This window comes from Rattus norvegicus, chromosome 15 (genome assembly GCF_036323735.1).
Source record: "Rattus norvegicus strain BN/NHsdMcwi chromosome 15, GRCr8, whole genome shotgun sequence".
Lineage (NCBI taxonomy): Eukaryota > Metazoa > Chordata > Mammalia > Rodentia > Muridae > Rattus > Rattus norvegicus.
Genome location: NC_086033.1, coordinates 51,522,124 through 51,537,509, shown reverse-complemented (window position 1 = coordinate 51,537,509; position 15,386 = coordinate 51,522,124). Strand labels below are relative to the sequence as shown.

At 49.4% G+C, this 15,386-nt stretch overlaps 1 protein-coding gene across 3 annotated transcripts in view; it reads right to left on the bottom strand.

The window, feature by feature from the left end:
- Positions 1-15,386, bottom strand: part of Pebp4 (phosphatidylethanolamine binding protein 4) — a 215,794-nt gene that overhangs the window by 6,411 nt on the left and 193,997 nt on the right. For all 3 annotated transcript variants that reach the window (XM_008770836.4, XM_063274888.1, XM_039093942.2), the window contains 2 exons: positions 6,559-6,604; positions 4,096-4,209 (listed from right to left, as the gene is read on the bottom strand). In XM_008770836.4, coding sequence (XP_008769058.2) covers positions 4,096-4,209; positions 6,559-6,604 — 160 coding nt within the window. The remainder of the gene's footprint in view (positions 1-4,095; positions 4,210-6,558; positions 6,605-15,386) is intronic.

Here is a 15,386-nt window from a genome sequence, read left to right as displayed (position 1 = left end):
GTCTCAAGATCAAGGCTGCTACTAGGAAAAAGGTATAGAGAAACCACGGAGAATCACAGATTAGCTGAGGCTTTGTCTCAGGCTTCAGGTGCATGTGTATGTGTGTGTGCATGTGTGTGCTTGAGTGTGTGTGTGTGTGTGTGTGTGTGTGTGTGTGTGTGTGTAGGACAGGATCAGTATACTGAGAAGCAGAGAGTAAAAGTCTGGGCATTTAGGATGATGTCTGTGAACTATGACCAGCCCTTGTCAGAGGTAGTGGCTTCAGTGGCTAAGGATACTTCATGAATTTGGATACCTTCTCCAAAGTAATCTGCGTGTTCCAGTTCTCAGGCCCCAGCAGGGTGACACACACACCCGAGGGAACAGAGACTTGCAGTTCTCTTTTGTCCCATGTGGCATTGTCCCAGGGGTTGCAGAGCTCATTGGGCGTTTGCTATAAGAGAGGAATAGTCTGTGGCATGGGAGTGGCATTATGGCACCACAGGACTTCCCAACTAGGGTAACTTGAGCCCCTTCGGGTCCTCCCTGTGGAAACCCCCACTTGGAAATGTCTAGAGTTGACCCCTTCAGTGATCCTTGTCACTGCTCATTCCCATGGCGGAACTCAGGAAAGAAAAGTGCAGCAAGGGAATCTAGGAGCGTGTCACCACAGCAGGGCACCCCACTGTAGAATAATTCATTCCATTTTGATGAGATAGAAGTCAAGGTGCTGGGGTGTGAGGTGGCTTGTCCAAGGTCACACAGTGACGGAGAGTGTGAATGTCAGGATGTCCTTATTCTCTGGGTACATGTATTTATCCCAAGTCATGGAACAGAGCAGGATCCTGAGGAGGGCTTCACCCTATTGACTTTGAACAGTGCCACCGGACACTTATCGGTCATGGTAGGTTTAATGGCAATTCAGCCTGTCACACACACACGAGTTTCAAAGAGAACAAGACCCCGAATAGGAGGTGCAATTGAACACAATTGGTTCTACATTATTATTATTATTTTTAAAACAGACTGTACCCTGTGTCACACTGGAAACCTTCAGATTACTTTAGTTTCAAAACTACCTTGCAAACATTTCTTATAATTGTCTAGCCCATTGGCTCTGCCAGCTATCTTTTTAGATGTCCCTTTGCCTAACTCCAGGAGCTTCACCTTTCCCCTTCAGCCTCTGGAAGCTGTCCTTGCCTTTTCACCCACGGGGGGGGGGGGGGCGTACAGCAACAGGTACTAGCATACCTGCATCTCTCATGGCTCTGATCCTATGGACAGAAAACTAGATCACAGCAGGTCCTGGGGCTTGTGTTCATTGGCAGGGACATATGCCCCCACCTGAGTGTTGGTTTGGCCTAGGGCTCCGTGAGTTCCTAAGCACAGTGTACCAAGCTCTCAACGCTCTGAAGTTATGCAAGGACTACAGCAGTTTCTGCTTTTGCAATTGCCCTGGGTCCATCTCGGCTGGCCTCTCGCCGCCTCACATCAGCACACCTCTGGCAGCCTTCTGCCCCTTTCTTTGATTATTCAGATTGCTTGTCTCTAAGAAGCTGCTTTCATGTGATGCCTCTCCTATAAACAATCTACTGGTTCCTTGTGGTTTACCCACTAGTCTGAGCTTTCTTCTGCTTATTCCATTTCCTCCCCCTCCCTCCCTTCATCCCTACCCCCTCCCTCCCTCCTTCCCTCCTTCCCCCCCTTACTTTTTTCTTTCTTTCTTTTTCCAGATAGGGCTTCTCTGTGCAGCCCTGGCTGTTCTGAAATTTGCTCTGTAGACCAATCTAGCCTTGAATTCACAGAAGTCTCCCTGCCTCTGCCTCCTGAGTCCTGGGATTAAAGGTGTGCACCCCACCACCTAGCTTGCTTTCTATTTTCTTACTTGAAAACAAACAAACAAACAAACAAATAAACTTTGCATCTCTAGTTTCCAGAGCCAAGAGCCTACTCATTCAGGCATTCAGATCATCTTCTTTTGTAGGGCCCAATCTATACCCTATTCCTCCATGAATTCCCAGGGCAAGATGCTATAGGTTGACTGCCAAACCTCATCTTTCTGGAGAGGAAACTGAGGTCCTGAGAGGATTGTCACCAGCTAGAAAGTGGAAGCAAGATTTTCTAACCTTCAGAAAGATATCTTTGTTCTCCTCCTGGATGAAGAGGGGTACTGCCCTGGAGAGAAAGAGACTCCAGGAAGGTAAGAGATATATCCCCTGTTCACTTGGTTCTATTGTGTCCTTGCAATCAGAACAATGCTATAAAGACTTAATTATAAGCTGGTCTGCACTGTTATTTAACCAGTTTCAAACTAGACTGTCGGCTCCTTGAGGGTAGGGAAAATCCTTTGGGCTCTGGGACTGTTTCCTCTTAACACAAGGCTGGGCACATGGAAGGTACCCCCTGGCACAACAGCAGAGAAAGCTATAGGAGCCTTGCTCTGCTCTGAGACATGCAAGGTGCATGTGCGAGTGTGTAAGCAATGATGGTTCTGGTGAGGATCCAAAGTGGTTAACAATGGTTCCAGGCCATTGTTCTGCAGTTTTCTTGCCTTGCTTTCTATCCTAGGACGGGAGGCAGCCTTAGTTAAGTACTTGAGCCAGTCAGTGAGACTGTAGCCATATTTCAGGAGCTCTGTCTCAGTAGAGAAAGGTAATGTCTTGGGCATATGCTGGCCCCTTCTTCCCCTGCCCTAGTTGCTGTTCTTCCTAGCATGCTCTAATGTTCTCTCACTTCTATCCTGTTGTAAGAAAGCCAGCTTCTTAGCATGAGACCATTCGGAGCAATTCCCTGTCTAAGGCACTGTGGTTAGGATCCTGGGGTCTGAGCAAGAGTGCTGAGCTACTGCCTTATTCTACAGGGATCTCATAGAATGGATTGGAACTACACAGAAGGCTTCAGTTCCTGGTACCTGGCAGCTACTGAGCCTTGGCAGCTTCCTGTCATTTTGGTGAGATTGGTACCCAGGATGCTAGGGCAACAGAAGACTTGTTTTGATCTGGTCAAGGTGCATTCTTTTTCCCTTTCTTCACACTTGATGTCCAGATTTAAAAGTGTGTCCTTAGAGGAGCTGTTTAAACAGACTTGCATGTTGGCAAGGTGCTGAAGGCACCTGGGAAGGTTCATGGGTGGAAAGGTGGCACTGTCTGGGCTCCAGGGCCTGAGTCTCTTGAGACTGATGCATCCCTACCTCACCCCCACCTTTGCTTGACACACATCTAAAGGACACCACCGACACGCCAGTCCTTTTCTGGGCTTCAGCTCCTTACCTCCAGAGCCTCAGGCACAGGGGATGTGACAATACCTGTGCTGGCTTCCCAGTGGGTGGAAGTTAGTTGGTGTCACTGGGGGAGAGGAAACGGCTGCTCGTATCTGTCTTCCCACTCATTTTTGCACAGCCTGGGGCATGTGTGTTTATGTACCCTTACACTGACACCTGTGACTTCTGCGGGACCTTCCCTTTCCTAACCTGGGAGGTGACGGAGTGCATGGGGACCACAGTATTCCCGTCTTCTCAAAGAGAAATCTAAGTCTCATATAGTGAGTTACCTGCAGCCTGTCTGGGAATCAGTCTCATCTGGCACCCCAGCCCTGCCGGTATGATGACCAAGGCCACGCAGGCTAGGTTAGTCATGAGAAGGCTGTGGAAATGTGTCCTCTCCAGTGTCTGAGGAGGAGTGCTCAGAGAAGTTGGGGGAGGGGCATGGCTGGGGACATCTTTTGCTCCATCACTGAGATGGCAAGGCAGACCAAGCAATTAATCACCATGAAGACAGACCAGCAGGGTGGCATTCCAGGGTACTCTTGCCCAGATCGGCTCAATTACAGGGCACAATTACTTGCTGAGGTGTTGGAGGGTAGTTGCCTGTACACGCCATGCAAAGTTTTGGGGGTGCTTCTTGGCGGATGTGTTTACTTCTGGGAGACCACATCTGAAGCCGAAACCTCTTTCAGAACCTTCATCTCAATCACTCTCAAGAACTACTGCCCTTTGGCCCCAGCCTCCAAGGCTCATGGGTAGAAGTCAAAGTTCTGATTTTTCCCGTGAAGACACACAACTTCGGTCCTGCCCCAGAATCTACCTTAGCCTAGGTGTGAAGGTCTGGTAGGCCTCACCTCGGTTTTCGTTTTCACTTTCTGGGATAGAAATGTCTCTGTCTCCCTGAAGGTAGACAAAGAACTGGTAGCGGTGTAGACCAGTGGTCGGCGGTGGGGTAGGAGGCTGGTAGTCTGTAGGAAAAGGACAAGAGACACGGTTGGGTTCATCACCATGCTTGCAGCATCTCCTGGCAGCTCTTTTAAAAAAAGTCAGAAGTCCCAACCATTGTGCCCCCCCCCCCATTGGACTTTTAATTGGTGGGATCTCACTTTCAGTGTTTTATTTAGTGTATATGTTTGGGATAAGTAGGGGTGCTATTGTTGGGAGTGGGGTTCCAGGTTGGCATAAAAGGCTGAGGCTCCCAGCCCTTTCTCGGCGGGTAGATGGGTGTTGGCGGCATTCTGTTTTGGTTTTAGTCTATCCAGATGGACTTCCTGCCTCAAGAGAAAACCCATCTTCCCCTGTGAGTGTGTATGGCAGTGGGCTTTAATTTTTTTTTCAGCATTTCCTTATGAAGTTAATCCCTAAAGAGGCCAGTTTCTTGGCTGGTTTGGGAGGATCTGGAAGTGGTTACCACAGTGGGTGGGACTGGGTTCAAAAGGTTTGATGGCAGGCATTGTAGAGGCTAGGGAACTCAAGGCACTGGGGAGAAGACTCCCTCCGTTTCACTCTCCCTCTTGGAGACTGGCTGTTTTGGAGGGTAAGGTCATAGGGTGTAGACAGACGTCCATCTTCCTTGCCCCATTCCCATGCAGGTTGGCCTGGCCTAGGTCTTCTACGTGAACTCCTTCCAGCGTTGCTTTGTCCCTTCCCACTGTTTTCTCTCCATTTCCCTTCCCAAGGAGGATACACAAGCTGGAGCCAAGAGTCTCCCTGGGTTGGGGGTGATGGTGGTCAGGGGAGGGAAGGGATGATTGCAAGAAGGATGCTGGTGGGTGGGAACGCTGGCTGATCATGGTCCTCCTTCTCTTTTCCTCTCTTAACACGAAACAAAAGAAGGAATGACCGTTTGGCACTGTTGGAAGTGTTTCTCAGAGAGTACGTCCAGCCACTGGGCCACTAGCATACAGAGAGCCAGGGGATTTCCTGACTGTTCATCTTTCCCATCGCAGATCAGATTGTGTGTGTGTGTGTGTGTGTGTGTGTGTGTGTGTGTGTGTGTGTGTGTGTGTGTGTGTGTGCTTGTGGAGGGAATGGAAAAGGGTGTGCCAAGAGCCACACTTATTTGTGTGGCTCAGGGTCTACAAGGGAGTAGGTGATGGCGTGCCAATGTTCTGAGGTTATTTTGGAGCTTCTGAATTTAAGTAAATCAGGGGATTCCTCTCAAACACTTCTAGGGCTAAGAAAGACTTCTGAGCATGGGGTGTAAAAAGACTGTCACTTCTTATAAATGGGTGTGTGGAAGGCAGATGAATCTGGTGGTTTCTGGCCAGGCTGGTGGGCTTGGGATATATTCCTCATGGCTAAAGACAGGTGGCCAGAATTCTTGGGCAAGACTGAAATTAGAATTACGGATTTAATCTCAGGGGAGATGGGAGTTTACCTCTTTGACTAGGGATTTCCTGAAGACCTCTCATTCAAATCCTCCAGAAATGAAGATTTGGGAGTAGGGATTGGGCACCCCACATGTTGGCTAGTTATACAATGGACAACTTCCTTCCACCCAGGTCCTCTTTTTTTTTTTTTTTTGGAGCTGGGGACTGAACCCGGGGCCTTGTGCTTGCTAGGCAAGTGCTCTACCACTGAGCTAAATCCCCAAACCCCCATTTTTTTTTATGATGAGAAAACAAATAGAAAAGTCGGACTGGGCCTATAGGAAGTGGAGCTGGGACATGGCCTGCGTGACGCCAGCCCATGTTGCTTCCCAGACTGTGTGGGACCATTTGTATTCAGTCTTTTGACTGTGGCCAACTCACCTCCTGAGCATCCAGGGCACACCTTGGGGCTGGAGACCTCAGAGGGAAGGAGACTGGGGTCTGGGAGGTCTGGGGGATTTGGTCACGAGTGTCCTTCTAGCCAGCTAGACCCTTGGCTGTCCTCTTGACTTCCAGGTTACATGATAAGGGGAAACCCTCCCTCCACCCCTAACCCCCACTTCAGCTTCTTTAGAATTCAACCCTGGGGATGGAGGTGTGTCTCAGTTGGTAGATTACTTGCCTAGCATACTTGAAGCCCTGGGTTCCATCCCTTGCTTGGCATAAACCAAGGCAGGAGGATCAGAAGTTCAGGATCATTCTCGAACTATGTCAAATTTGAGGCCAGCTTGGAATACATGAGACCCTGAGACCAAAAACAAAACAAACAAAACAAAACAAAACAACCACCTGGTAGTTGTGATGCGATGACATCAGAACCTACAGGGGACCTCTGACCCTCTAGAGCTGGTATTTGCACACTGTGAATCAGTGTTACAGTTACTCTATCTTACATCTGTCATTAGTGTCCTGTCTAGAGAAGGGGTGCTGGAGGAACCCACTCACCTGTTATTATATTGCCACGGATGCTCCCGCTTTTCATGTCAGTGCCCTAAAAGGAGAGACAGGAAAATGGCAGATTACTTCCTGGGTCTTGGTGGTAAAGGCTGACTCTCGCTGTGCTCCAGCAGCCCTCCCTGGGTTGTTAGCCACTGACCTTTCTTTGGGAGCAGGATGGAAGAGGGGTGTGACTGTTTCTAGAAGAGGACTTTGGAGTCAGAAAATGGTACTTGAGGGAGCCCGGGGGAGAGGAAAAGGATGCAGGGTGTCAAGAGGTGGGAGGTGTCCTGGAGGCAAAGAACCTGATCTCTGAGGGATCCTGAATGGAACCCTTCCCAAGAGCTGCCTTAGGACTGCCATCTGCACCTGAGATTGGGTGCAGGGTGTAACTGTGGGGCACTTGGCCTGGCTGTCCTTTGCAGCTGGCTAGTTAACTCAGTTTTGTAGAAGGGAGGACTATGCCCCCTCTGGACCTTTTAAGCCTATGAGGCAAGGAAGTGAAGCGAGGTCAGAGGGGAGAGTGGAGTGTCGTAACTAGACTCAGTCACAGCTTTGGGCAGTCTTTTTAGCCTCAGTTTCTCTCTACTTCCCTCTGCCCTCCTTCCTTCCACTCTGTGTCTGTGGGATAATGAGTTGCTCCTGGAGGCGGGTAACTAATTATTGTTTTTGCAGGCCTGGTGGATGGTTAGATGAAAGAGACTGGAGCCAGGCCCCTGGGTCTGTGCCACAGCTCGAGGCCCCAGGCCATGCCAGTGAGCCCTGCGGCCCCTAGGTGTGGGGTTTTATAGCCTTAATGATGGTGATTAGTGTGGTTCTTAATTGATTCTGCCAACACCTAACTGTGCCCTGGCCCCCTTTCCACCCAGTCCTTCCTGGGGCAGTCTATGCCTCTCATTCCCTGAAAGTGGAGGCAGGATGGGGGAGTGGTGGGGAGGTAAGGCTGTTACCCTGGTTAACTGACTGCCTATTCTAGGACCAAGAAGGGACACTGATGGGGGGGTGGGGTGGCTAGGGACCTAATGTCTTCTGGTTTAGGCTATGCTTGTCCACTGCTCACTGTGGGTCTCCTTGCTCATGCCCCTTCCTTGGGCTCAACTGCAAGGGTCTAGGTCATCTTTAGTTGGGAGAAGGGACAAGAGGCTAGAAGGACAGAATCCTACACCATAAGTCTACTGCATCTGGTTTTCTCCATCCTCTTTCTTCTCTTCCTATCCTTGTGTGTGTGTGTGTGTGTGTGTGTGTGTGTGTGTGTGTGTGTGTGTGTGTGTGTGTGTGTATCTCCCTCTTCCCTCTTTCCTTCCTCCCCACCCACTTCCTCCCTTTCTTTCTCCCTCTGTCCCCTCTATTCCTGTAGACTCGGCTGCCCATGGGTAGCCTTGCATTGGTGCCCAGGACAGCCTGCCTGGTGCAATCTCTTAGCTCCTCCACGTTGGACTGACATCAGACCCAGATGTGACCATAAACTGAGAGGCTGAGGTTGAGGTGGGAGAGGGCGAAGATAGGAGGTTTGGAGCCTGGAGGCTTTTCTCTTCAACGCCTAGCCCTTCCAGAAGGGGAGGTCAGGACCCAACAGAAGCCTAGAAGCATACTCCTAAAATAGCTCTCTTGACTACCTTTAACAAGGTGGGGAGGAGGCAGAGAGGCTGGGCCCTGCAGACTGCTCTCTTTTCTCTGGCCTCCCCCTCATTCCTCTTCAAGATAGCCCAGCCAGTAGTTTGTTTAAACCAAACAATAGCAACCTAGGCCATTGGTTTCTTTTCAATTCCCTGTGGGCTTGGGTCCCACCCAGAGCAATAAACAGGCTTCTCTCCTCCAGAGAGGGCAAAGAGGCAGTAAAGGTGGGGGCTGAGCCTGATGGGCCAGGAAGCTGGTGTTGTGGAATCAGAGCTGAGCCCAAGTGGAAAGTCTGACTTGAAGCCTTGCTCAGATCCCGGGAGTATCTTCTCACTCACTCACTAAGGCTTCTTTGCAAAAACTGGATGCAAACCCTTGGGTTGGGCTTACAGAATCATGCCTTCTGCCCTTCTTGCCTGCCTTCCTTGTTGCCTCTCTGTGGCTGTGTTGCTCTGGGTGTTAAGGGCATTTAGCCTAATACAGACAGAAGCCATTCTTTTTTTTTTTTTTGGTTCTTTTTTTTGGAGCTGGGGACTGAACCCAGGGCCTTGCGCTTCCTAGGCAAGCGCTCTACCGCTGAGCTAAAACCCCAACCCCCAGAAGCCATTCTTGCTGACAGGAAGGGTAGAACATGATAGTGGGGGACCCATATTCAGTGAGTAGAGAGTGACTTCCTCAGGTTGGGAGAACATAGCTAAGTGTCTTTAGGCTGTAATTCTTCCTCAGGTTAGGCCTGGAGGAGCTGATATTCCTACCATGGGATCAACACCTATAGGAGAAGCCAAACTCCAAGAGCTGAGAAAATTGGAGCCCAGAGAGGCTAAACAAACAGTCCCAAGCCATTTGGGTAATGGTGGAAGAGTGCCGGAATGATCAGGGACAGGGGGACCCTGGGACTCCCAAGGCTGACTCATCAAGGGATCGTAACTTTTAGCTCATATTGCTGCCTTGTGCCTTTTTTATGATGTCTTGACAACCCCATTGCTCCACTGGTAAGCATTGTTCTCAGTCAACCATTAGATATGCAGGCATTGGTTGAGGGTGTGGCTCAATAGAATGAGGTGCTTAGCATGTGTGGTGAATTGGGCTTAATACTAACCCATTCCAAACGCAACCAAATAGTATCTGGAGGACTGGGGCTACAATGGAAATAGCTCCTGTCCTGTCGTGCCCATCCCATCCCATCCTGTCCCATCCTGTCCCATCCTGTCCAATCCCATCCTATTCCAGCTTTATTTCAGTAGAAAAAAATCATATCTAGCCTGGAAAGCTGGAATGTTAGAGGATGGTCCAGACTCAGTAGGAGAATGTGAGTGGGACGCTGAGAAAGGCCAGCTCTGCCCTAGATGTCTGGCCAAAACGGGACCTGATGGGAGTGGCACAGACACTACACTTGAGCTTTGGAAGGAGGACCTGCAAGAGGCCAGGGACCACCGCGAGCCCCCAGCATCTTTAGGCTCTTTCCAATGGTCCCAACCTGCTGGCCCCATCTGCTCTGGTAGACCTCAGATGCTCTTCGTTTTCTCGAGACCCAGCAAACCCAACCCAAACCTCCTTTCCCTTTTTGTACTTGATGACAAGTTGAAAAAAATTTTAAAAGTCCTTTTCTAAATGCTTAGTTATATAAAAAATAATTATAGAAATTGCAAACATTGTAGATGCGGGTGGATTTCTGACCCTCGGGAACAAGGGTTAGAAGCCAAGATGCACTTTTCAGAGTGACAGGACTAGGGTCGCTTTAGGTGAGTTTGTGTCATATACTTGGTAGGACATTCAGGAGCTCTCCTAAATGTCAGGGACAGATGGTGCAGGGAAGCAACTTTTTTCCACAATCAGCATCTTCTGGGGAGGGGAATCTATTGTCTGTGGGTATCCAAGGTGGGAGGAGCTGTGGCAAACTGCTCTTTAGGGCAGACCCCACGTGTGCAGGATGTGAGAGCAGTAGCTGCTCTTGTGTGCACACGCTTATGTGAATGCATACATGTGTATGTCATAGGACTCTGGATACACACACGACTACTTGGCATAGGAATTCACACAGATTATGGTAAGGATCGACCAAGGCCATGTGCATCCTAGGCAGGTACTCTACAACTGGACAACACTCTGGCCTTAGCACAAATGATTCTAATTGCAGAGAACGGTCTGTACTCTGGGAGCGACTGACTGGCTCTCTTGCTGGCTTCCCTTCTGTATCCACTGTCCCCCTATTGAGCTATCTTAGAACTTGGAGATATTTAGGGAAAATTGGGGCTTGACTGAGAGCCACAGGAACCAAGAAGACTCAAAACATCTTAAAAGTTTCTTCTGGATGATTTGTCTCAGGTTAAAAAGCATGGTGCTGGAAGCATGCATGCATATGTGCGTGCGTGGGTGCCTGCCTGCCTGTCTGTCTCTAGCCTCCAGGGCAGGGACTGTCTCCTGCCCCTTCAGCTTCAGACGCCCCCTTGGGATGCCTTGCACACAGTGGGTGGACAGGGATGTTGCTCCTCTGCCCTTTGCTTGTCAGGTCTACTTCTCATCTACACGCTTTGTTTCCTCTCCTTATGGGGGCACTTTGTTATCCTCCCTGTCACTTTACCCCACTCAGAAAGTCAGCCAGATAAAGACCCAGGCTCTTGATTTGGTTCATGAATGGGTGGGTGTGGAAGGGGGCCTGGTTGTTGCTGGTCCCAGCAGACTTGCTGTCCTGCTGGCCTCATTCTGCTGCAATTACCTACAGGCAACCAGCCACTCACTCGGGACCCTTTCAAAGCTCTAGGTCCTCCGGCTACCTGACCTCCAGGGAGAGGGTCACACACATTTCCTCTGGAGCTCAGGAGATGATTTAATCCCTTCACCGACCTCTTCCCATTTACACTGAGGATTCAATCACTTCTTCCTCACTAGGACACCCTCTGGCAGAGAGGGGAGTTTCATTTCTTTTCCATTTCACAGAGAGTGGGGGGGGGACACATCAAAAGAGCCCCAAATTTGAAAGGCAAGTCACAGAGAGATGAGGAAGTGTAGTAGGAGAAATGGAATACTTGGGTAGAAAACAAAGAAGGACAAACCTCCAAACAAATAAACAAAAATAAAAAAACCCCAAAGAACAAAACAAACACACAGAGAAAAAAAAAAACAAAAAAAAAAAAAAAAAACCCAAACGAAACAAACAAAAAACACCAAAAACCAAAGTCAAAACAAAACAAAACAGAAGAAGGGAAACTAGAAACGGAGTCAGACTCCCTGACACTGGCACGGAATGAGAGAGCGCCTTGCTGTTTTGCACAGCTGCCTGCAAGCTGCCAAGTGGCAAAGGAGCCAGGAAAAGGCACAACACTGGAAAGTGCTACCCAGCAATCTGTGTATTCTGCAATTAACAAGGGCTAAGTGTGTGGAAGGCATTGACAGCTCCCAGGCTCTGAGATCCCCGGGGGCTGAGGCTGCCAGGCCACCAAATGGCAGCCTGGAGGAGACCCAGCTCTAGAGACAGTGCCTGAAGCCTTCCAGTCAATTAACCCCGTGGTCTGCTCTTGCCCTGGGGCTTGGTCACTGGGGCAGGTGGAATGAAGCCTGTGGGAAACCATAGGATCCAGGCACACAGATCTGAAGCCTCTGGTCAACTGAGTGCTTCTAGACCCCAGGGTGTGAGGTGGCCAATTATACGTCAAGATCAAAAACTTGTCAGGTCTTCTCCCTCGCCCTCATAGGCAGTAGGGACAGGATGGTGAAGATTATTCAGAACAGACCAACGGACAGACAGCAGATCCTGGTACCTTGATACCAATTGACAATAGGACCCCTGGGTTTGATTCCGAGCTAGCTAGGTTCCAAATCTAGGTTTTCAGATACCATGTTAGGGCCGGGTGGGGGGGGGTGTAGCTGAAGGGGAATGATATACTTCTTCCAGGAAGTAGTAGCCGAGGGTAAGAGGAACAGCACCCAAACCTTAATCGTCCTTTATCACACTGGGTTAATATGCAAATCTCTCAAGGCCAACCCTTTGTTCCAGGCCCTGAGAGGTGTAAGTGGTGTCTTAGCAAGTCCTGCTCACTTGACACTGACTGTGCATGGAGTTAGCCTGTGGGATGATGGTTGGAGAGATGGGAAAAAATGAATGAATAGAGGGAATGTTCTATGTTGGACAGAAGACGAGAAGCAGTCCTGGTACTCTGGAGCCCACGGTCCAGAGGAGTAGATAAGTAACAAAGAAAAAACTGTGTTAGTTGAGGCCTGAGGCACACAGACCGATAGATACAAACAGATACAAAGAGGAGAGGAGAGAGTAATCCCAGAATGCTATGGTGAGGAGAATAGTAGTCGGGCACTGAAGACTGTGTGGTAGTGTCTTGTCAGTGGCTAAAACAAGGAAGGGAAGGACAACTCACATTGAGAAATCTGCCTGCTACTCTTCAAATCTGCAATGTCTCCCACAAGTTGTGTGCTTGACATAGGGTCCCTGGATGGCAGTGCTCCTTTGGGAGTTTGCGGAGCCCTTGGGACATGGTACCTAGCTGGTGCCCATGGGCTACTGGGGGCAAGCCTTGAAACTTCTATGTGCTTCACTTTTGGTCCTTTTTCTCTGCTTAAGTCACCAAAATCTGAGGACCTGTAGCCTCATTTGGGGCTTCCCTAACCGCCATGCCTCTCCTACCATGAGGGACTGAAATCGCCAGCTAAGGCAAATCCTTCCCTCAGGATGTTTCTATGAGAGCTATGGGAAGAGTGAGTAACAGACTACTTGAGCCGTATGGGAATGTGGAAGGGACAGGGAAGGTGGAATTAGACTGGACCACCGGTTGGAGCCAGCCACCAGTATACATGCCCAAAAGAGACCCAAGAGGAGACTGGAAGCATAAGGGCCAGACTCCGATGGGAGGAAATACATCAGATGCAGAAGACCAAAGGTATCAGCAGGTCCTAGGCAAAGCCTCTCTGTTTTCTAGATACTCAGCTGCCATCCCAGGATGGTTAACAGTTACCGGAGCTAGCTGGCTGAGCTGCCTCTCAGGTCAAGACAGGATATGAGTTAGGATGGGTTTTGGTTCCCTGCCTTGCCAAAGGTCAAAAGGGAAGCAGTTAGGTTCCATTATCAATGGCTTTCCTCCGAGCATGTGAGCTTGGGACCTGGGACCCCAAACACTTCTCTTCTACAAACAGTACATTTTTTGGTTGAAGGCTACTAAGGGACCCAACATTTATTTTATTTTAACTTTATCCATATGTGTGTGTATGTGTAACCGTGTGCATGTGCACGTGTGCTTGGTTGGATATACATATGTGTATGCATAGAGGCGACGGGACAGCCTTAGTGGGGCAGACTTCTCATCAGGGTTTTTGCATAAGTTAGTTCACTTTGGCTCCCACTTTCCAGGAACTTCTCCCTGAAGTGCAGTGAGGCTGGGAGAGCGTCTGCTTGGAGCCATGCTTTCTACTCTGGCTTCTGGAAGTCACAAGACCGAGAAAATGGAGACATCCAGTTGACAGGTGACTCAGGCATCTGACATGACTGTGGTACAGGGCCAGACAGACTTCTGCCCAATATCATTACCCATTAACTACATGGCTTTGAGGAGCCACTCAGTTTTCCAAAGGTCTTGGTCTCTGTACCTCTAAGTAGTGGTGGTAATGTACAGCCAGGGTTTCTCACAGAGCTGCTGTGTAGTTGCAATTAGGAAACTGAGCCCCGAGCCCCACAGTGCCCCACAGTGCCGCCCAAGTGTAAGGGTCATTACTGAGCTCGCTCTGCTGAAGACTCATGAAAGGCTAGTGTGTGTGTGTGGGGGGGGGGGGCTCTGTGGTTGCCGGTGCTCCTTGATTGTGAAAGGCCCAAGAAGTGTCTGGGCCAGGTCAAGCTCACAAGGCTAATGGCTGTGCCTAGGGCTCAGAGGTTACCCAACTGTGACTGTGGCCTGTCCCGCTGGGCCTGTGCTTCTCCCAGGCTTGTGGAGCATGCAGTATACGATGTTTCTTAATAGGCCTTGATGAGGGGCATTAGTATCTCTTAATGACACTATCTGAGCCTGGTCTCTTCTCTTACTCTTTGATTCTTTGGCTCATGCCCATCCCCCATCCCACAGAGTGGCACACTGTCACATACAAGAGAACACAGAGGCACAGTCGGGCAGTCATATCTGGAGGAGGTCACACCAGAGGGCCAAGGCATGAGCCATCGACTGAGGAAGAGAGGATGGGATGGGAGGTCCAGCTTCAGGGATCAGAGTGAGGGTCCCAGTAGGCAGCAAGGCAGAAGTTGGTCAAAACTTGGCCAAAAATGGCTCGGTGACTAAAGGGAAGTGGAACAGTGACAGGACATTTTTAAGAGCCACGAGTATGGCTGGGGGATAGTAGAGGCCACAGACAACTGGCTTCCTTGAAGGGAGGAGCTGGGGATTGGAGGGGGTGGGTAGGGCTGAGGAGGCTATCAGGTCCCACTGGGACTGGGTCTTAGATAAGTGGCAGAGGAGAGACAGTCATAGGCAAAGAGAATGGTGACAGATACACACACACACACACACACACACACACACAAACACACACACAAATGCTCACCCAACAGGCCCAGTTACAACTTACTACCATATTTAACATGTATCTAACACTTGTATGTACTTACATGTTTGCATTGACTATACACATTCTCACACACACATACGCAGACATGCATAGGCACACACATACATACATATAGAGACAGATAATCGCACTTATCCTCTGATGCTTACCTCCCATATACTCCCAAATATAATATTCCGAAACATGCATACTCAATATGCTGATTTCATATATATTACTGAGGTATATATATGTACATATATGAAGTACTCACATATATACATTTACAGACTTGAACACAGCAAACATGCTCACATGTACACAATGTTCATGCATCCACATATATTCACACAGGACCATGACATAATATCTCACACACTTGCCTCTAGATTCACATACAAGCAGACACATGGACAGGAACATATGTATGTCCAAACATGTACACTCACACATACACACATGCTCACATATACTGGCATGTTCATACTCAGACCCCTATGCGTCCATTATCACTAATACACAGATATGCGACCTTTGCTCACATGCACTCCTCTCCCAGGCAGCCTGTCACTGGTGGTACAGGAAGAGCATGATGGAAGGGGCTGGGCAGGCGTCTAGGCTACAGCTCGAACCGTGGGAATAAGGAAAGTGGCAGGGAGTGTGAACAAACAGAGAACTAACTG